The sequence below is a fragment of the Barbatula barbatula genome (genome assembly GCF_947034865.1).
Source record: "Barbatula barbatula genome assembly, chromosome: 8".
NCBI lineage: Eukaryota > Metazoa > Chordata > Actinopteri > Cypriniformes > Nemacheilidae > Barbatula > Barbatula barbatula.
In genome coordinates, this window is record NC_136771.1 from 23325900 (window position 1) to 23347100 (window position 21201).

The 21201-nt window shown below is 36.4% G+C and overlaps 2 protein-coding genes and 1 long non-coding RNA gene across 4 annotated transcripts; all 3 read left to right on the forward strand.

Moving 5' to 3' along the window:
* Positions 1-2466: 2466 nt before the first annotated feature.
* On the forward strand, positions 2467-4069 carry LOC306897999 (uncharacterized protein C12orf60-like). Its single transcript, XM_079463199.1, has 3 exons — positions 2467-2615; positions 2935-3049; positions 3213-4069. The coding sequence occupies exons 2-3, from the start codon at positions 3007-3009 to the stop codon at positions 3905-3907; spliced, it is 738 nt and encodes a 245-aa protein (XP_079319325.1). The 5' UTR covers positions 2467-2615; positions 2935-3006; the 3' UTR covers positions 3908-4069.
* Positions 4070-10731: 6662 nt separating this feature from the next.
* Positions 10732-19057, forward strand: LOC306897851 (interferon-induced protein 44-like). Of its 2 annotated transcripts, XM_079462936.1 has the most exons (8): positions 10732-10801; positions 10984-11052; positions 11741-11774; positions 11850-12048; positions 16968-17114; positions 17218-17389; positions 17637-17737; positions 18010-19057. In XM_079462936.1, the coding sequence occupies exons 2-8, from the start codon at positions 11010-11012 to the stop codon at positions 18175-18177; spliced, it is 864 nt and encodes a 287-aa protein (XP_079319062.1). In that variant the 5' UTR covers positions 10732-10801; positions 10984-11009; the 3' UTR covers positions 18178-19057. The 2 variants fall into 2 exon arrangements, with proteins under 2 accessions (XP_079319062.1, XP_079319063.1); XM_079462937.1 differs by lacking the exons at positions 10732-10801; positions 10984-11052; positions 11741-11774; positions 11850-12048 and adding an exon at positions 14036-14374.
* Positions 19058-19249: 192 nt separating this feature from the next.
* Positions 19250-20712, forward strand: LOC306897852. Its single transcript, XR_013787042.1, has 5 exons — positions 19250-19364; positions 19583-19650; positions 19904-20010; positions 20224-20287; positions 20523-20712. It is a non-coding gene; the product is annotated as an uncharacterized lncRNA (long non-coding RNA).
* Positions 20713-21201: the final 489 nt, after the last annotated feature.

A 21201-nucleotide genomic window follows, 5' to 3' on the forward strand; every position in this document is an offset into this window, starting at 1 on the left:
GAAATCTTTGCTTAAAACAGTGCAACCAACACCTCTTAAAAATATTTGAGTTAAAATTAAGATGAGCAATAGATTAAATATGCTAAATTTAGGAAATGCTTGTGGTGCAATGAATTACCTCATGAAATTAATAATTTGTAATTCACCAATTGTTTGCCTTCTTCAATTCACAGAAATAAACTGTTTGCCAGTTACTATTGACTCCTGATTCTTTTTTAGATATCGAAGAAAAACTAATTTTCAATATGTTTGGACAGCATCTGCTTTCACCCAGTTCGATTAAACCATAACTACGAAGCAGAATCGTATCTTATAAGTGGGCATTTTTGTGTGTAAACAAAGTGCAAAACTCAGTCATGAGAGAAACAAAGCTTTATGAAGCATAAAGGTAACTGGACTCATCCCTTCCTGAAATTTGTTACGCTGTCAAAGCGTTTGAAACACCGCATGCTGGTGCCACCTTATCGTGAAGATCTCATAAAAGCATTGAGATTTCAAACCAAACTCAATTAAGATTATAATTTTTTTTTATTTCTTTAAATTATAAGGGTTTAAAATTCATGGTAAATCCATACGTTTCATTGAATATTAGTGCCTTCATTTTGTTTTTAGTTTCATTTATAGTAAGAGCATTAACACTAACCCTTTTCATTATACACTTGTTTGCCATTAGAGCTGTGTGGACAAGCTATAGCAGTTAAAGGAGTGTTATCAATATGGAAAAGGAAGACGTTGAAATTATTTTTTAATGTTTCAGTGTTATACAAATGGTCTATTGGTGAAAGCGCATTAGCTAATGCTGAAGAATAAACGTAACACTGTGGACACAATAATATTGTGTTCTTTTTTTAAGGATTGTAATGTATATTAAAATAACTAAATTATATTATATATACTTAGACGTTTCACTACTGTAAACATTTGTTTATGCACGAGCATTATATGTGTGGCTAAAATGTCTTTGTATGCAGCTGTGACATGATAATAAAGATATTCTACTATAAAAATGTGACCCATTAATGTAAGCTTTTATATAGTAACTGATAGAGAGAAATTGTCAGGTAAAATGCAAATCCCAAAAAACTATCAAATACATCAAACAAATGCTTTTGATTTAAATAAGGTTTTATATTGGAATGTTGTAAAGTAAAAGATTTGTATATTTAAAATGATTAAATTGTATGATCTATATGAAATTCTCACAATAAAAACTACTTTTTCAAAATATGTCTCTGTTCTTCTCATATTATCCCTCTTAACCATTTCTCATATTTCTTGGGGTTAACAGTCTGTGATTTTGTCTGTGATCCTTGGATAACTACACAAAATGTAAACAATAAAATTGAAGCTTAAGGTCACAGCTATCCTTTGGTGTGTCCTGCTCCTAAACTTTGTGGCTTCTCTGAGGTCATAATAATTCTGAAACATGTCGTCCTGTCGCTGATCTCCTCTGTCATCTGATTCTGACTGGGAGCTGAAAAAATACATATATTAATGATTTTAAAGTCACACACTCGTAACATGACAATGGGAGGTATGTGAAAACGTTAACATTTATTAAAAAACATCAAAATTTAAGTTACTGTCATCAACTTAAGGTGAAATATGCCGTTTCTTTACAGCAAAGCATATCAGAGCCATATGACAGATGTAAACGAATGTGTCTTACCGGTATATGTGTTATTGATATCTGGTCTGATTCATACCAATGTGCTGTTTAAAGGTATTCTGTGTAAAGATGACGTCATTCCGTGTTATCGAGCATTGCTAATAGCAATAGCACCCAAGCTGTCCATGTATTTTTAAACGTATAGTTTAAAGTAGTTCTCCGTTTTACAGCTGACAGTCTCACAATACTGACGAACATTGTTTATGGTAATCCGGTGAACTTTATGTAAATGTATGTCTACTCTGTCATGTTCACAGCTAGAGCTGAATGGCTTCCGGTGGGGAAGCGGATGTTTTCTCGCACCCTGAGCGTAAACGCGGAAGTGATCGTCCAATTCTCGCGACAGAGCCTACTGCCCATCGGGTCTTGTTGCGAGTCCATGTTATGAACAGTAGAGGGCAGGACTTTGCAAAATAAAGACCCAGTTTCTAATTACTTGTACTGTAAAACGAATATTTTATCGATTACACACATGATGTTATGTTAATTAAGAAGAGTTTAACAATATATGCTTTAAATTGTAGGCAAGTAATACATTAAAACGCAATTCAGTGCAAAACGGGAAAATATAGGTCACGTGATGAAATGTCGGGCATGGATCCACGCTGTCATGTAAACTCACCCTCGGGATCGAACAGGTGTTTATATTTGGAGCATTACATGGCAGACCACATAAATGATAGTAATAGCTCAGCGTTGTCTCAGCGTCATGACGTCACGCCCACGGACCGTATAGGCTGCCGTCCGTCTGAAGCTCTGACACTAGCGAGGTGCTCGTTGCGTGTAAAGTGAAAGTATCACAGCAGAACATAAACCTCTGCAGAGTTTGTTTTTGGTTCAGTCACAGCTACAGTTGAAGGAGTGGACATCACAAAGGAGGGCTTATAAACGCCAGCCACATCACAATTACAGCACAGAAAACACGCGAGTCTTGGAAACAACCCAGGTGAGCAGGAACTATCATTTTAAATGTTTCTTTATTGTTTAAACTTGGTTGCAGCATCACATGTAAATACCTAATGATGCAATATGAACGATAAAAGTATTTTATTTGGCTTGCTTGCTCTTATCGTTGGCCTTCTACCTTTTCACACAACATGGATGCTAGATGGGCTTGTTATGTTGACAAAAAATCTATTAACATGTGTAAAAACAATGACCATAGGTAAACTACATCATAGCACTGAATCTACAGCTGCAGAAAATGAAGATTTAAATTGCATATATTGGTAGTGTCGTATAATTGTCTCTCTCTTCATTTTCAGACCCACATATTAAAAAAATATTCTGAAAACGAGAAGGACATCTGCACACATCAAGACCCTCAAAAATTCATTATGAACAGCTCCCAGGCTTATTCCAACCCACTCTCTTCGAAAGGTTTGTCCTTCAGTTGATGAAATGTATTCTTTCCCCCAAAATGTTCAATGTAATTGAAAAATCACATCAAAGATCACATTATCATTCTCAAGATCCCCAAAACTATTAACTAATAATTGTTTAATAATTTACTTAACTAATGTGCTGCCTTCTTGATCAACAGAAACAATCACCAAATTCATGTCTTCGTTCTTTGGCAAGGAAGACGAAAGCAAGAAAGAAGAGCTGATAAGATCCACGCAGTCCCTCCATCACTATGTGCACAAATACTTCAACATAACTAACCGACTGTGTGAGATTCTCAACACCAACATGGGTGGAAACTTCTGTCTTGCAGTCTCAGCAAATGAGTATGAAAGTATTGAACAGAACTGCACCAGGTTGAGAGATGTTATGTGTCAGATTGTTGATGTTTGTGAAAGGGAGGAGAAACATTGTAAGAGCGTTGCACCTGATCTTTATGAGAAGATTGCCTTCTCTGTGGTGTCATTGAAAGACAAGGTTACAGTGATAAATGAACTGCATGATAACACCATGGGTATCTTGGGGAGTGTCTTGTGTCCTTTATTCACTGTCACATTGGCGAGAAGTGGTCTGAGAAACGTAATGCCTCCATTGAAAGAGCTTAAATCTCTGTCTATTTCATCATTTGTCCTGGGTGATCTAGTGCAGAGCAGTAAAAACATCACTAAACTTCTGTGTAAAGCAGAGAACCAGGAGAAGACCCTTGATGAAGCCGTTCAGTTAGTGCAAGATGTCCTTTCTATTCTGAGAGAACCCTGTGATTCCTATGATGACATTCTGACTGAAGTGGAAGCCTATGTGAGCATCATATTAAAAAAACAAAAGGCAGAATAAACAAAAAGTTTAAGTGAGAAGTCACAGAGAGGATAGGAAAAAAAGACGATGTAAAAAAAGTGCAATAGCTGTTTACTTCTCATTTGTGTATTTGCTGCTTTAAGTGTTATTACACCAATGAAACTAATCTACAAAAATAAACTTAACACGTTTGCAAATGTGTATGGAGTCTCTCTTTCTTGTTGCAAGCTCATTTCGACATGTGAACGAACAGCGCTGACAAAAAAATGTATAAAGTGATAAGAAGGTATCTACTTTATCATCCACGTGATTATGGGAAAAAGTGCAAAATGGAATAAAAAAAGCTTTGCAGCAGATGTTTCTTGTCGAGTAAACACTTCACGTGAATGAATAAACAACAGCATTGTGATAGAGACTGAGATCTGAATCACTCACACTGGAAAAGAAACAATAGCATCATTTTATAGACAGCCGAATAACCGATGCACAACCTTACATGAATGTTGCATCTTAATAGGCTTTATTATTTTATGGTACTATATATATATGCATACAGATGCATAATTGTTGGTTTTTTATCTACAGTTGTGTAAGTATCATCATTTCTAAGTTCATAAAAATGAATTATAAACAAAACATACTGTCTTGATTTTTAACAAAAATAAACCTTAAAGGAAAGCAATTTATTTTAAAGATTTTACCAGAATAAGCCCCTCTGCTGATATACACCAGCAGCAAGTGATAGACATCATAGAAAGGCTCTGCTATTTCACTTCATTTCGATCTGTTGAGAGTCTATGTTATGTTTGTTATGTTCTGCGAGATCAAGTTAAATTTAGTCCGAAGACCCAAATCACTTTCAGGTTCTGATTCCTGTAAAAGCAGCCTGATCTTGGAAAGACTGTCATCAGGCGTCACTACATAGGAAGCTGTTTGCAGAATAGTTAAACAGTGAATATTTAAAGGTTCATTTAAAACTATATACTATTAAAGACTATAGATATATTTGAGTTGTACTGTATGAAATGTAGGCTCAAATATTTTATGTCTGTCGCGTTGGCCTCGGTCGGTAAAGATCCACGCACATCACATATAAGGTGTTTTTTTATTTCATAATAACAAACATACATCAAGATCATGAATTACACTTCAAGAACACTGATGAGAGAGCCCATGTCCCAAGTCACAGCATTATTATCCGGCTGCTTACACAGTTTGCGCACCGTTGTCTCAGCGTCACGCCCAGACTGAGTGTCTGCCAGCGAAATACGAGATCTGGATCATTCGCATTTAAAAACACCAACAGCACTGCGGCTACAGCACAGACAATCTTCAGGATAACCCAGGTGAGCAATACGACTATTAGAATTAATGATTTAGAATTGCATTTCATTGTTTCCATTAATATTTTTATCAGGAAACAATATTCTGCTGGTTTATTTTGCTGGTACACTTTGTTCCTCGTCGTGGTTTATCATTATCAACAGGCTTATAAGAACCCAGTCAAAGCTGGTATGAAGCAAGCTGCCAACAATCGAGGTGGCTGTTAAAATCAATCAATTTAATTGAGGTTTTTGTGAGACGTTCACCATTTAAAGGAAGTGCTGGCAAATATTTCCCCCTCACATATTATTTTTTATTTAATTTTAATAATTTTATTGTGTTCGCAAGGTTGTGCAATTTAAGTCACTTCAAAGTGTCTGCCAAATGCATAAGTGTAAGAAATGAAAGGTGCAAGACCATAAAACACCTAAATAACAATTGCAATGATAGGGTGCCCGACCATATAGAACTTTTGTATTGGCGCGTCATCCAGATGTTTTTTTGCTGTTGTTTTGGAGGAGGTGTAGCTGAGAGGGTTCTGATGGGAAGATTGTCTGAATGTCTCTCCAGAATTGCTTTTAAAAAGCATGTGATGGCATCCCCTATCAACCAGTCACTATACTTACCAAACTCTTTATTGGTGTGTTCTGGTTAAGATGCTTTTAGACTGATTCAGAAAGTCTTTCAATACTTTTAAATGCTATTATTTACATTTGTCCATGTTGGAGTTTCTCATTTCTAACTAGCCCACCCCTCTCTTTATTTCCAGCTCTCTCTTTATTTCCTCCTTTACATAAAACGAAATGAATTGGAGCGATATCTTCTATCCTGGAAATCCAGATAGAAGGGAGAGGGTTATCCGCAAAAGTCAAGAGATTCTGGAACTGATGAAAAACAACTTCCGAGCCACCAACCAACTCACTGAGGTTCTCCAGGAGCACTTAGGATTGCACTTCAGTCCAGTCAAAGTAAACGAGAAACTGACTGTTAAGGAGAACTGTGATACATTAATTGAACGGATACATGAGATCCAGGTTGAGGTAGATAAGATTGACAAGGAAATGAAGAAAGAGCTGGAACCGGCTCTGTATGAGAAATTGAGGAGAAAGGATCTATCTATTCCTGAACGTAAAAAAGTTTTGACAGTTCTGCGTGGAATTCACTGTTGTGTTGCAACCCTTGCATCTACATATATAGTCGGTTGGCTATTTCAGAATGTCACGATGCTTTCAAATATAACAGCAGGTTGTGCAGTAATTGCAAAAGGGTTGATAGGTTGTCTTGTCTTTGGGATTCTATTCATGGGGGCGGATATGATTTTTCAGGCCATTCTAGGGTATTTTGAGCGTGAGGAGCTTGAGAGAGCTCTGAAAGATTATGACAACGTTTTGGAAGATTTCAGACCAGCGTCTGTACAGTACCAGGACAGCATAACTGAAGTCAAGCTGACAATTCGTATTATGATAAAGAAAAAGATGTTATTTTAAACCTTAAGAAGTGATCGCTGGCTTTTCTTGTTCTACTACACTGGTTGTTTATTCTGTTTGCTAATAATAAGAGGTGGTGGTTGTGTTGTTTAATTTCAAAATATGTGACTTAAGATGAACAATGGATTAAATAATACAGAAAATGTAGAAAATGCTTTAATTGTAATGCTAATAAATACCTAATAAATGTAATTGTAACTCGCCATCTGTCTGCTTTACTCAATTCACGGATTGTCAGTGTGTCAACAAGAAGACGGACAGAATGTGGTTCAAATTCCCCTTGATATGTACAAATATGTGTACATTATTGCTTGTTTGTTTTCTGTTCATTTAAAGGAATTATTTACAACATTTGTTAAGTAATTTACTGTTAAGTTTACCAGTCAAGTTATTCAAGTTTTGACAAAATTGAAGTGTTAACTTTTTTAACGTTTTACCAGAATGTGCTTGTAATGTTAAACCTTTTACCATTAAAAGATATGTGATGCTGTACACACAAAGGGCATTATAGAATAAATAGGGTCAGGCCTTTAATGCGTTCTGTTTAGAGTCCACGTTATGAACGGCAGGGGTTGTACAAAATAAAAGACCTTCAGTTTCTAGTTCTTGGAAAAGCAGCCTGGTCCTGTAAATGTCAGGGGTTTACCTCAGGGGTTCTCAATCCTGATCCTCGGAAACCCCGTGACATAATATTTTAGATGTGTGTCTCTCTGTAAACACCTGATTAAACTCATCTGCTAGTTACCTTAGATAGCAAGAGAGCATGTAAAAAACATTGAATCAAGTTTATTAATGGTTGATATGTCAATGTTTGTGGAATTTAATCAATATCACTTTTACACCTGAAATCAATGTAGAAAGAATATTGAGCTTTCAACAAACCACCATTTTAGTAATCGGGGTTTCCTTTAGTTGGGACCTTGACACTTGTACATGAATGTTAAGTATTTAGTGAGTGAAATACATATGTTTAAAAATAATTAAAACTAAAATCATAATGATCAGAGGACATCAGTTTAAAAAATTTCTCAATATTGTGTTGCCATTTCTTATGCAATGTAATGATAAGCAACACATTACCAAAATAAATGAACCATACCAACCACCCCTTTGGCTAAGTTTGTTCTATCCCCTCGCTGCGCTTTTAAAAGGGAAAATCATTCTGTAGTTTAAATCAACTCGCATTTGTGGTTGCCAGTAAAATTTCGTAAAAGATAGGGGAAAAGCACGTTTAAAAGTTTACAGCCAAAACTTCAAGCTGTGTATGGACGTAATACATATGAGTGCCCCCTCCTCCTTCCCCCCCAACACTTGCATGATTTTGTAAATAATCATACAGCTGTATCTGTCTTTTATAAACGAGATCGAACTAGAGACTCAGCAGACATTTGAAGGGTGCGATACTATTCTGTAGGTACTCAAGATAACCACGACACATGCGGAAGCTTGCTGTTTTATGGCAACTTTTGATAACATCAAAGTCACTTTTAAACAAAGCAATACGCAACAAGTCATCAATTTCAAATTTCCTGACCTTGACTTAAATACAGACTCACTCTTCAGCATAGTGGTGACCCACAAAACATTAATCTCAGAAAAGAAAAAAATATCAATTCTGCAGATGGGATTTTACAGAAAATATCAGCAGTGGATGTCAGAAAACTACAGTAAAAATACAGGAACATCCTGTTTTTACTCGTCCAATCAAATTCTAAGCTACACCCACTATTCATCTTGGAAATTTGTCAGAATTCTGAAGACGATCACCACTTCTGCTTCACAGGGACTGCAGCATAATATCCATGACTTGATGTTTTATTGTTGTTTAAAGTCTCCTTTATTGTGATCAGTGTTTGCTTTAAGTTTGTTTCTTTGATCCTCTTTTGTTTGTCAAACAGCATTTTGTCTTAAAACACAGATTTTATAGCAAATAATGTAAGAACAAAATGTGAAAACATTCTTCTAACTGAGTTCTAAACACGATTTTAATAATATAATGTATTTAATAAATGGGTTCTGTCATTTAAATCTCAATGAACTCACGTTGCAAACTAACATTTCTTGCAACAAGCCATAAAAATTATTTTTTAAGAACCAGTGTATGAATCTCAACAGTGGTGACCGATAGTGATGGTGAAATGAAGCTTTTCGGTGCATTGAGTATTTCCCCTCAAGTGTGTCATAAAATGGTTCATATTATTACTCGAAGCTTTTCAAAACGGTGCACAGTAGCGCCATCTTGTGATGAAATGTTGGATAAGCTTCATATTTATATTTTAATGATTCATAACACCACTTGACATCAATTAAATATTTTTTATGTTCGCGTTTCAGTTATAAAAATCAGGGAAGACCTTCAAAGATCTTACACGATTAAGTAAAACCATCAGAATCTCTCTATCACACATTTAATAGCACAATATTATTACCTTTCCCAATATCACAAATGTACCATTTACAACTGCAGTCATATGATGGAAAATGAAACATTGTAGAGTCAAGAACTCAACTAAAGCAAACACTCATCAACATGATGGTGACTTTAAATGACAAACCAGTCATTTGAACCTCTAAACTCACAGCACAATAGTAAGATCACAGATCGATGCTATGAGGTTACATTTTGACCTCATCTTGAGTATTATGAAAGCTCATGGTGACTCCTCTACCGTGGCCGAGAAGTGCAAAACAAAACAACAAGTTGCAAAACTACAAGCAAATCTAGAAAATCCTATTTTGATTTTAGATATGATATTGTGTTTTCAGATTTGTCATTCAGATTTTTGGATGTTTATTTTGCTTTTAGATTTGATTTTAGTTTTGCGATTTGGTGTTTTGTTTTGCACTTTCCGGCCAACGTATTCCTCATGGGGAAATCACTGTGACATTATCGTGTTGACTGGGTAGACATAAAGGAAATAAGTTGTTGCACAAAACAAGATAACCAGTAGCAGCAAATAGTTGTAAGTAAAATGAATATTAAAGATTCAATAATTTCAATAATTTTCAGTGGGTATGGAAAATATTCAGACCTCCTCACATTTTTCAATCTTTGTTATATTGCAGCCATTTGCTAAAATCATTTAAGTTCATTTTTTCTCATTAATGTACACACAGCACCCCATATTGACAGAAAAACACAGAATTATTAAATAAGATCAACAGAAATATCACATGGTCCTAAGTATTCAGACCCTTTGCTGTGACACTCGTATATTTAACTCAGGTGCTGTCCATTTCTTCTGATCATCGTTGAGATGGTTCTACAGCTTCATTTGAGTCCAGCTGTGTTTGGTTATACTGATTGGACTTGATTAGGAAAGCCACACACCTGTCTATATAAGACCTTACAGCTCACAGTGCATGTCAGAGGACATATGAGAATCATGAGGTCAAAGCGCTGGCCTTCTGGCCAAACTGAGCGATCAGGGTTCTAAATCAACATTTACCAATTATTATATTATCATCCAAGACTCCTTTAGTATAACTCCATATAACAATTATGCTCTACCATAGGGAAAACACACAGTTAAAGCAGCCAGAGGAAGAGAAGTCAAACATTGTAGAGTCAAGAGCTCAACTAAAGCAAACACTTATCAACATAATGGTGACTTTAAATGACAAACCAGTCACATCTTAACCTCTAAGATCACAGTACAGTTTGAGCACACTGAGTTTGCTGTAAGGTTACATTTTGAGCTCATTGTTAGTATTCTGAGAGCTCATGGTGACATCACTGTGAGATTGCTGTGACATCATCGTGTTGACTGGGCTGGACGAAAACCTTCTCCAGAGTGCTCAAGACCTCAGACTGGGCCAAAGGTTCACCTTCCAACAAGACAATGACCCAAAGCACACAGCTACAATAACGGAGTGGCTTCACAACAACCCCGTGAAATCTGCAAAAATGTCAACAATTCTGTCTTTTTCTGTCAATATGGGGTGCTGTGTGTACATTAATGAGAGAGAAAAAAACACTGTAAATATATGCAGCACATAGAAAGTGAAAGTATCACAGTGGTTTATAAAAGAGATTTTCCGGTCCCATTTACCCCTTCAGCTGAAGGAACCAACATCAACAGCATCACAGCTACAGCTCAGACAATCTTCAGAATACATTTAGGTGAGCAATTATAAAAATTAAAGAGACAATAATTTCTTATTTTCTGTATATTACCATTATTGTGATCAGTGTTTGCTTTAGTCGTTCTCTTGACTGTCAGTTTGCAAAAAGTATTTGAGAATCAAGAAGCATAGGCTACTTGTAAGATTGTAATGATAAATATTTCTGCATTGTCTCTAAAGAGTAAATCTTCTCAAAGTTATTTAAAATGGGAGCATCGAACTCAAAACAAGTTGAAAAACCCTCACCAGGTAAGGTTGTTAGGGTTACATTGAAATGTATATAGTATATAGTATATACATATATATATATATATATATATATATATATATATATATATATATATATAGTTGTGAATTGGGACCACAACTGTCACATGTACAAAATATCTGAAAAGTAGTAAATTAGAGAATAATGAAGAAATATCCTCGCAATGTTGAACACATCCTTTACTTAATAGAAATCTTGAGATTTTTCTATTACCCACAATATAAAGTGAAAGTGACCTGTCAGTTATGGTGAACCACACCTGAAAAGTGACATCCGGACACCCATACAGAGAGTAGTGAACACACGTTCAAGGTTAGCTTTTAGAAAAGAATAATTGATGCGTCTTTAATCTGTTTATTTATTTTATTGGCTAAATGACACGTTAAATATTGATAACCAAACATTCATTTTTAATTTAAGCTTTATCATGATCTTGAAGCTTTAAATGGTGTAAGGAAGAGCAAAAAAGACTACAAACTGTTGAAAAGTATTTTCTTACAGCGTGTCTGCACCGGGTGTGACAAGAGACAATAGAATGCATTAGAACCCCCTAGCCTATAACCCCATTTAAACAAGCCGTGTGTCGTGTCGCGTCTCGGTGTATATGCTTAGTTTTTTAAGTCTGGGTGAACGCTTACTCACCATGTGTATGTGTATCTCCTTTCACAGAATTTGAAACACCTTGGAGAAGCACATCCTTTGAGTAAGTAGTCTTACAACATTTCTAATTGCCTAACCAACAAAATTGTCTTTGTAAAATATGACCATATCCGAATAGGAAGAAAGATGATCTGGAGAAAAGCATGAGGGAGTTTAAGCTAAGTTCTTCAGAAGTGAAATATGTCAGGATCTTGCTAACTGGAGGTGTTGGAGCAGGAAAATCAAGCTTCATCAACTCCATCAACAGTGCTTTTCAGAAGAGAATCACAACAGAAGCTCTTGTTAATTCTATGTCTGGTGATTCCTTCACAAAAACAGTAAGTATTCTATATGGGCACGTTTGAACATTTACACATTCATTATTACCAAAAACTGTATAATGAGTAATTCCATTGTTGTGGAATTTTCTCATTCCTTAATCTAGGTTAAGGTAACTACGATAAACGCAATACAAAGAGAAAAATGGAAGTACTTTGCAAAGTATTTTATTGTCGTTTAATCTGCATCATAAGCAATGAGATGGTGCAGAGAAAAGACGCTCTTTCCTCCTGCACCCAGAGTATTAAAACGTGACACCCCCTCCCTTTGCCCCAGCAAGAATCCCGAGCTGATTTACGAGATGTGCCCGTTATTCCAAACAGAACATCTTGGCCCCTGCTCGAGGGCAAAGGCAGAGTGGTATGACGCGTATTGAGAAAACATGATAACATTTTAAAGAAACATTATGAGGCGCCGTATAGGGTGTAAATCAAACTGCGCGTATGAATACATATATAAAAGCGCGCATACACACATATACATTGCTCGCATATACATGTATTGGATGTTCAAGCAAACACATATGAAAAACATGTGCGCACTAATGTGAAATCCATACCAATACATATTATGTTAGTAATGCATGCATGTACACTTTGTCACGCATACATATAAACTCGATGCGTGCAAACACACCTGTACAACACTCGCACATACAAACTCCGCACACACACACACATCTATAAAACACTCGCACATATATACAAACTCCGCACACACACATCTATAAAACACTCGCACATATATACAAACTCTGCACACACACATCTATAAAACACTCACACATATATACAAACTCCGCACACACACACACACATCTATAAAACACTCGCACATACATACAAACTCCGCACACACACATCTATAAAACACTCGCACATATATACAAACTCTGCACACACACACATCTATAAAACACTCGCACATATATACAAACTCTGCACACACACAGATCTATAAAACACTCGCACATACATACAAACTCCGCACACACACATCTATAAAACACTCGCACATATATACAAACTCTGCACACACACACATCTATAAAACACTCACACATATATACAAACTCCGCACACACACACACATCTATAAAACACTCGCACATATATACAAACTCCGCACACACACATCTATAAAACACTCGCACATATATACAAACTCTGCACACACACACATCTATAAAACACTCACACATATATACAAACTCCGCACACACACACACAGATCTATAAAACACTCGCACATACATACAAACTCCGCACACACACATCTATAAAACACTCGCACATATATACAAACTCTGCACACACACACACAGATCTATAAAACACTCGCACATACATACAAACTCCGCACACACACATCTATAAAACACTCGCACATATATACAAACTCTGCACACACACACATCTATAAAACACTCACACATATATACAAACTCCGCACACACACACACATCTATAAAACACTCGCACATATATACAAACTCCGCACACACACATCTATAAAACACTCGCACATATATACAAACTCTGCACACACACACATCTATAAAACACTCACACATATATACAAACTCCGCACACACACACACATCTATAAAACACTCGCACATACATACAAACTCCGCACACACACATCTATAAAACACTCGCACATATATACAAACTCTGCACACACACACATCTATAAAACACTCACACATATATACAAACTCCGCACACACACACACACATCTATAAAACACTCGCACATATATACAAACTCCGCACACACACATCTATAAAACACTCGCACACATAGACCGCGGAACTGGGGGGGCCAGGGGGGCCACGGCCCGGGCAACTTTTGTACTCTGACAAACTATCTTATAAGAATAAAAGCCTAAGTTGTATCCGTGTTTTTACGAGCCAAACAATACTAGTCACCCCACAGCTTCACTCACTCTCACCAACTGCTGCGATAAAAAAAACTCACACTGACTACTGCATTTTCATTTGAAATTAGTGTGCATTGTTTATCAACTACGACGTTACGTCGACGTAGTTACTAGGTCTGTCATGTGAGAGCATCGTCGCGAGCTAACAGCGGGCACCTGTTTAACCGATGGCGGCATTACCAGGCTGCGACAATGAAGGGACAGAAGTCAATGTCAGATTTTTAACAAATAAACTGGCAAAACAAAATGAGCAAACTACTCCAGCTTCCACTGTCGCCTCAACAACAGACCCGGAGCGTCCATCTCCACCACAGACTCAGACGAGCCCGCTAGCTGCTCTCCTCCGGCTTCAAGCCAAGCTACCGACAGCCACTGTACAAGTGAGTGCTGCGGGGGATCTCACAAAACCCTGCTGTTCTTATGAAGACCAAAAAGGTACAGGGGACTGGGTCTTCACAACAAGCAAGATCAGTTCAATATCAGTGGTTCAAAGATTTTAACTGGCTGACATTTTGTGACACGAGCGGAAAACTTTACTTGTTTTGTGGGTGTGAGTGTGTGTCTGTGCGGCTCTGCACATCAATCTGATAATGTCTTGACTTGTGATGATAATGACTATGATGTTGATTTAGATTCAAGGCAGCAAGATGAGTTGTGGTTGTGGACCGGATGTACTTTATGTGTTTGCTATAGTTTCATCTGTGCGTTTATGTGTAAATAGGCTTGGCCTGTTGTGTGTGAATGTAAGTGGGATCAGAGGGGTTAACCTGAGAAAACATGTGTGCGTGTAGATGTGACTGTGTGGTGTCGGAATAAAATAAAGTGCTCCGCAACGTTATTTAATATATCAGTAATATTGTCTGTTTCAATGCATTTGCGCCCCACCTCATTTCATGTGTGGTTGTGCGTGAACTTTTCAGTGTACGGAAGTCATTTCAGTGTAAACGGAAGTCATTGTAGTATAAACGGAAGTCATTTCAGTATAAACGGAAGTCGTCTACATTTAGATCAACATGAATCTGAGAGCGATAATAGCCTTGACGTTCATTAGTCCTTTACTTGCTTGTGCAAGTTGCAATGAAGATGATATAGCCGATTTCTTTAATAACGTTTTACACTGCCTTACACGGATACAGGAGGATCCCAGGGAGACACTCTATAGAGATTTAGATAACCACGCCAGAACAATTCACAGTCTTTTGTCCGTGGTTCGTTATGATCAAAATGTCGAAACCAGAGAACTCGTTGTTGTTCTCGAGACGTTGTACCTCACGCTGCGCCAAATAACACCTCCGGTTGATGACTGGAGTCACGCCATCTGCGGTTCGGATAAGTGCGGTCACGCTATCTACGCTCAAAAGTATATTGCGCGTCTACACGGGGTTGTACGGTAGCGATCCTCTTGAAAAGTCGAACTGTGAAAAGTAACCGCAGTCTGGACATATCGTTATGGTGATAAAGGTTATGATCGTGCTTTTACAGCAAACAATAAGTGTATATTCCCATTTTTTGGGGTTTGCCTGTGCAATCAGATCATTTGGATCCGGAACCGGCATATGGCCTTTTATATATGGTATGACATATTCTAGAATATGACTTACAAGAAAAACCATAGCCCCTTGTTTAATTATTTATAATTTGTTTATTTTATTTTATTAAATAATATATTTTTGTTTGGTTATGGTTTTATTATAATTGTATTTATTTTATGCACATGTACTGTATTTTCTATTACATTTTGTAATGCCATGTTGTTTTGTATACAAATAATTGTTAAAAAAAAAAAATATATATATATATATGGTGTGATGTCAGGCTTAACAAGTGTGTTCAACTTAATAAAAATTAATCTATAAGATAATCATTTAGTGGGAAAGTTTAATTTTGATTCAGAATCATGTTCCGTATCAAATGACATTAAAAACATTGTATTCAATTATACACAATGGAGGATTTTATATCCTGTTTTCAAGTTTTCATCCTGTTTACCCGTTTCAAAAAATTGGTCCCTCATACAGACATTTTAAAAAATCATAAAAATAACAAATCAAATTGTTTTCTGGAAATTCCACCATATTCTTCGTTCTATGTCTCCCCAAGTACCATTGTGGTGATTTTTGGCTTCTTTCACTGTTTCATTGTTTTCTGGGAATTCGCCAGGTTACTTCCGTTTACACTGAAATGCCTTCCGTTTACACTGAAAAGTTCACGCACGACCACACATGAAATCACTAGATGCCAGTCATTATATTTCTTATAAGTTTGCATTATAGTTTGTGCGAGTGTTATATATATATGTGTGTGTTAGGAGAGTTTGTATGTATATGCAAGTGTTTTATAGATGTGTGTGTGTACCCAGAGTTTGTATGTATGTGCGAGTGTTGTACAGGTGTGTTTGCACGCATCGAGTTTGTATGTATGTGCGAGTGTTTTATAGATGTGTGTGTGCGGAGTTTGTATGTATGTGCGAGTGTTTTATAGATGTGTGTGTGTGTGCGGAGTTTGTATGTATGTGCGAGTGTTGTACAGGTGTGTTTGCACGCATCGAGTTTATATGTATGCGTGACAAAGTGTACATGCATGCATTACTAACATAATATGTATTGGTATGGATTTCACATTAGTGCGCACATGTTTTTCATATGTGTTTGCTTGAACATCCAATACATGTATATGCGAGCAATGTATATGTGTGTATGCGCGCTTTTATATATGTATTCATACGTGCAGTTTGATTTACACCCTATACGGCGCCTCATAAAACATAGATAAACACTTCATAAACATAGACAGACACATCAAGAAGCGAGATTTGAAAATTTCCATTACACCATCATGACATGAAAGTAACATGTTTCCCAGCACTCCAACTTTGGAACTTGAAGTGTTGGTGTTTATTGAGGTACTGTGAACTAACCTTCAGAAAATGATGCATGACCTTTTTAATTTCACAATGATGTCCGTATCTTACAGTACTCAACCTATTGCATTAGGAGTGGAGAAACTATTCTGCCGTTTGTCTTCAATGATGTCATGGGCTTCAAGAAGGCGGAACTAAAGGGTGCACAGCAAGATGACATAGTCAAAGCCCTACAGGGATACCTGATGGAAGGACAGAATGTGAGAAAGAAGCATACAGGAGATTTTATCAGGGCAGTTCAAAACTCCTGCTGATGCCAGACATTTGACATATCTCTCTGCATTTCTGACTTTAATCTTGCAGTTCAATCCAGTGTCTGCTGTTTCTGTTGATGGTGAGGGCTACCGAAGTAACCCAACCCCTCAGGACCGGACACACTGTCTGGTTTACGTTATGGCAGCTGATAAAGTATCAATGATGAAATCCAATGTCATTAAAAAGATGCAATATGTTAGGACAAAGGCAAATGAACTGGGTGAGCATTTAAGTAATATATTCAAATATTATCCAGGTGGATAACATATAGATAAAAACAATGCAAATGCTAACATTTAAAAATGAGGTTTTGTTGGAATGCGAGATTTGCAATAATGCTGTCATGTCTATGTGGATCAGAATTTGGAAATGTCTATATTTTTATATATATATATATATATATATATATATATATATATATAGGTGCAACTTTTCACACAATAATAAGCATTTGTATTTGTCAACAGGTATTCCTCAAGCGATCATCATGACACGAGTTGATGAAGCATGTCCACTGGTCAAACAAGATTTAAAGAAGATCTACACTAGCAAGAAGATTAAAGAAAAAGTATTTAATTCTCTTTCTGTTTCTCAAATTGATCAAATAGAGTCAATTCATTGCTTGTCTTGAAGACTAAAGAACTGACTCGAAAAGCATTGAATAATTTTCTAAATTTCTTCTGAGCATATACACTACTCTTCTGCATAATAAATGTTCTCAAGCTTATAGCATTGCTTAAATTGTGTGCATGTGCCTTCTCGTTCTTTCTCTGTGCTCTGCCTTAATGCATCACAAACTCACAAATATATTTCAAATATTCAGTATGTGTTTCTCTCTAGATGGAGGAATGCAATAATCTAATTGGCGTGCCTGTGTGTCACATCTTCCCTGTGAAGAACTACCATGAAGAAATGGATACAAACAGTGACATTGATGAACTGCTTCTGAGGGCACTTAAACATATTGTGGAAATCGCAAATGATAAATTGGCTAAAAGTAGTAAGTAGGCTAGTATAAAAATACTTCTCTCTTATAAAAGTTTTTTGTTCATTAAATTCATATATAGTCAATGTAATGTTCAGTAATTGATATGATCTTTCTTATATTTTTATTAAGGGTATATATATGATGTTACAGGTTGGTCTTCACTGTAACATAAGATTTACGTGAAAATTTACGGTATTTTACATTCTATTTCGGCCCTGCCTAGCTGCCAGAAAACTTCAGGTTTTTTAACAAGATTAAATTTCTATCTGACAGAAAATTTCCAGGGTTTTCTTACTTAATTTTTTTGACTGCATGCACGTGCAAATAAAGAACTTGCTAATTAAAATCTGAACATGTAGAAGTGACACCAAAAGGTTAAACGCAGTCTTAAACACAGCTTTGTGCAACAGTGAATGCTTTGTGTGCACCAATGACCATCATCTTTCCAGTGAAGAATTACACCGAAGAGATTGACACAATTGATGTTCTGATTATAAAAGCACTGGATCAGATTGTACAAAAAGCTTATGATCATCTGTGGTATGGCGTCATTGAAAATGTTATGTATAATGAATCTTGAATCTCTTATACTTGAATAAGAGTTCTTGTTTTAATGAATCTGTGTTTTATGAGGAAACATAATTTCATACGGTTGTTTTGAAACATTTCAAATGCACATAATTCAAATAGATTTATTTCTTCTTTTTATCCCATTTTGCTTTTTCTGAATCATTGCTTCATCACAGAGCTTGAGTCTTCAAATGCTTACTACTCATTTATCACATTTATACTCATTTATAATATAAAAGCTAGTACTTTTGCTTTCATCTGTTCTTTTTTTAAAGAAATCGCCTCCTTTTATACTCATTTTAGTCAAATAAAGAATGACATTTTCAATCAAATGCTTACTAGTTATTAACGTCGTGAAATAACGATGCACTATAACTGTTATTTTAAACAACCCTGGTCATAATCAAATAACTTTAACCATCTCCACTTATATTTATCAGGCCGAAATAAAACATAATCCGAACCACCCGACAGAGGGCGTACTTGAGTTTCAAAGTATCTTGTTAAACGTCACGAAGAAGTGTGCTTATAAAAAGCAGTACACGCGTCTCGACGTTCTTTCTCTGCTACTGTTGTCATTGTCTTGTTAGAGCTTTGTGATGTCTACTTCATCAGGGTGTCATCCGAGGCCAACCATGTAAGTTTGTCCTTCTAATGTTTTTATTGTAAGACAATGTTTTGTTGTTTAGGATGTTTTAAGATTATAAACGATATAAGCGTTTTGTTTGTTTTTGATCGATCACGTTGATGTGTAGAAAGTGCATTTTAATATTCCATGTAACCCACGTATAAAGACAATCAAAGTCGTACATTGGCAATGTTAATAAACGTTGGTGCTTTTGCTTTATGGTTCAGGCTGTGCCATGGTGCGTGCGCAGAAACACGTGGGCTTGGATGATTGGAGGCAGCGCGCATGCGTGACGGTAAGTCCTTATATTTGGGTTTTATTACATAATTGTGGTGACTATGCATTGAGCCGATGATGATTACCTTTTTATTTCTGACACCTCGTATGAACGCTGTATACCAGCGGGTGATTCTATTTGCTAATCTGAGGCTTTATATATAAACCCTTTTTTAAACTATTGTGTTTTATCTCGTGTTGCAGAGAAGCCTCGAAAGTAACTTGTGAGGTTATAATACGTTTGTTAAAATTTGTATTTTCGTTGTCTTTAGTGTACAACATGGTGTGCGAGCACAAGCGCATGGATTCGTGAATGAAGCCAGTGCGCATGCGTCTGGTTAAGCGTCTGCGCCTTGTGCATCGATCAAGTGAAATGCTGGTAAGTGATGGAATTTGTTTCATGTAACCCTTTCAGGATGCGATGACCTTGTTGTTGAGCCAGTGATGATTATCCAAATTTTTCTGACACCTCGTATGAACGCTGAATGTCAGCGGTTGATTCGACTTGCTTGTCTGAGGCTCCTTTGTAAATAAATCACTATATTAAACGTTTTCGAGCTGTAGATATGAAGTATTGATTTTCTTTCAACAGATTTCACTGGATGTGGGAACTTTGGCAAGTCCTCGGCTGCTAAAGTGATGTGGGTGCGTAAGAGGTGAGTTAAGTTTCCTCTGTTCGAAGAAACCATTGACATTTTATACCTTATGATTTCAGATTGACACACCTTGTTGTCAATCTTGTACGTTTGTATGCAGTGATGAGAAACTGTTTATAAATCTGATCCATGGTTACTGGGTCTGATTGTAAAACTCTCTCCCTGAGCTAAATTGAGTGGCCTGCTAGTAGAGTTTGTTCTCTGTTTGGATCCTTATCTCTTCTGTTATTTGCAGATGTGAGAAGACTCTTTCGGCCGTCTCATTGGGTGGCTACAGGTCGGAATTCACAAGCTCCTTCAGTCACTTCCTACATTGCTGTGGTTGACTACAGCACATTAGCGTATAAATGACTGACTTCAGCACTAAATATGCACAAAGTATTAACATTGTATCTATTCAATAAAAAAAGTGTTACAGAATTGGATGTATCTGATATGATATATGGATGAAAAGGGTATTTTACACAAAACGAAAAAAAATCTTCCTCCAGCTTTGGTTGCTATTTAGAACCAGAAATTAGGTTTTAAGTTTTCAAAGTGTCCTGACTGTGTGAATGAGTGGTGATCAATAATATGATCCCTGGAAAGCTTTGACTTGTTTATAGAAAAGGATTCTCTTTAAATGTGCATGTATCCAACTGGTTTAAGAAATATTTTATTATATAGGCCTACTAAAGTGAAGTTGACGTAAAAAAACATTCTTTGTAAATACATCATTTACTCTTAACAATTTGAACTAAAGTAAAAACACTTGTTTGACTCTTCACAAACTAAAGTTCTAGTATTTTAAAGCTTGAGTAACATGCATACGGACTTCATGTTAAGCATAAGCCAGCACGTTGAGCCAACAGTGGTCAACTTGTTAATAACAAATTTGACGTACGCTGTATTTCTGTTAAAGTATCATTAAATGG

Bases quoted from the DNA above. Each gene is read 5' to 3' on its own strand.
- LOC306897999 (XM_079463199.1), top strand. From the start codon at position 3,007: ATGAACAGCTCCCAGGCTTATTCCAACCCACTCTCTTCGAAAG. The intron at 3,050-3,212 runs GTTTGTCCTTCA...CTTGATCAACAG, and splicing joins CAACCCACTCTCTTCGAAAG to AAACAATCACCAAATTCATG.
- LOC306897851 (XM_079462936.1), top strand. From the start codon at position 11,010: ATGGGAGCATCGAACTCAAAACAAGTTGAAAAACCCTCACCAG. The intron at 11,775-11,849 runs GTAAGTAGTCTT...ATATCCGAATAG, and splicing joins TGGAGAAGCACATCCTTTGA to GAAGAAAGATGATCTGGAGA. The intron at 12,049-16,967 runs GTAAGTATTCTA...CGTATCTTACAG, and splicing joins GTGATTCCTTCACAAAAACA to TACTCAACCTATTGCATTAG.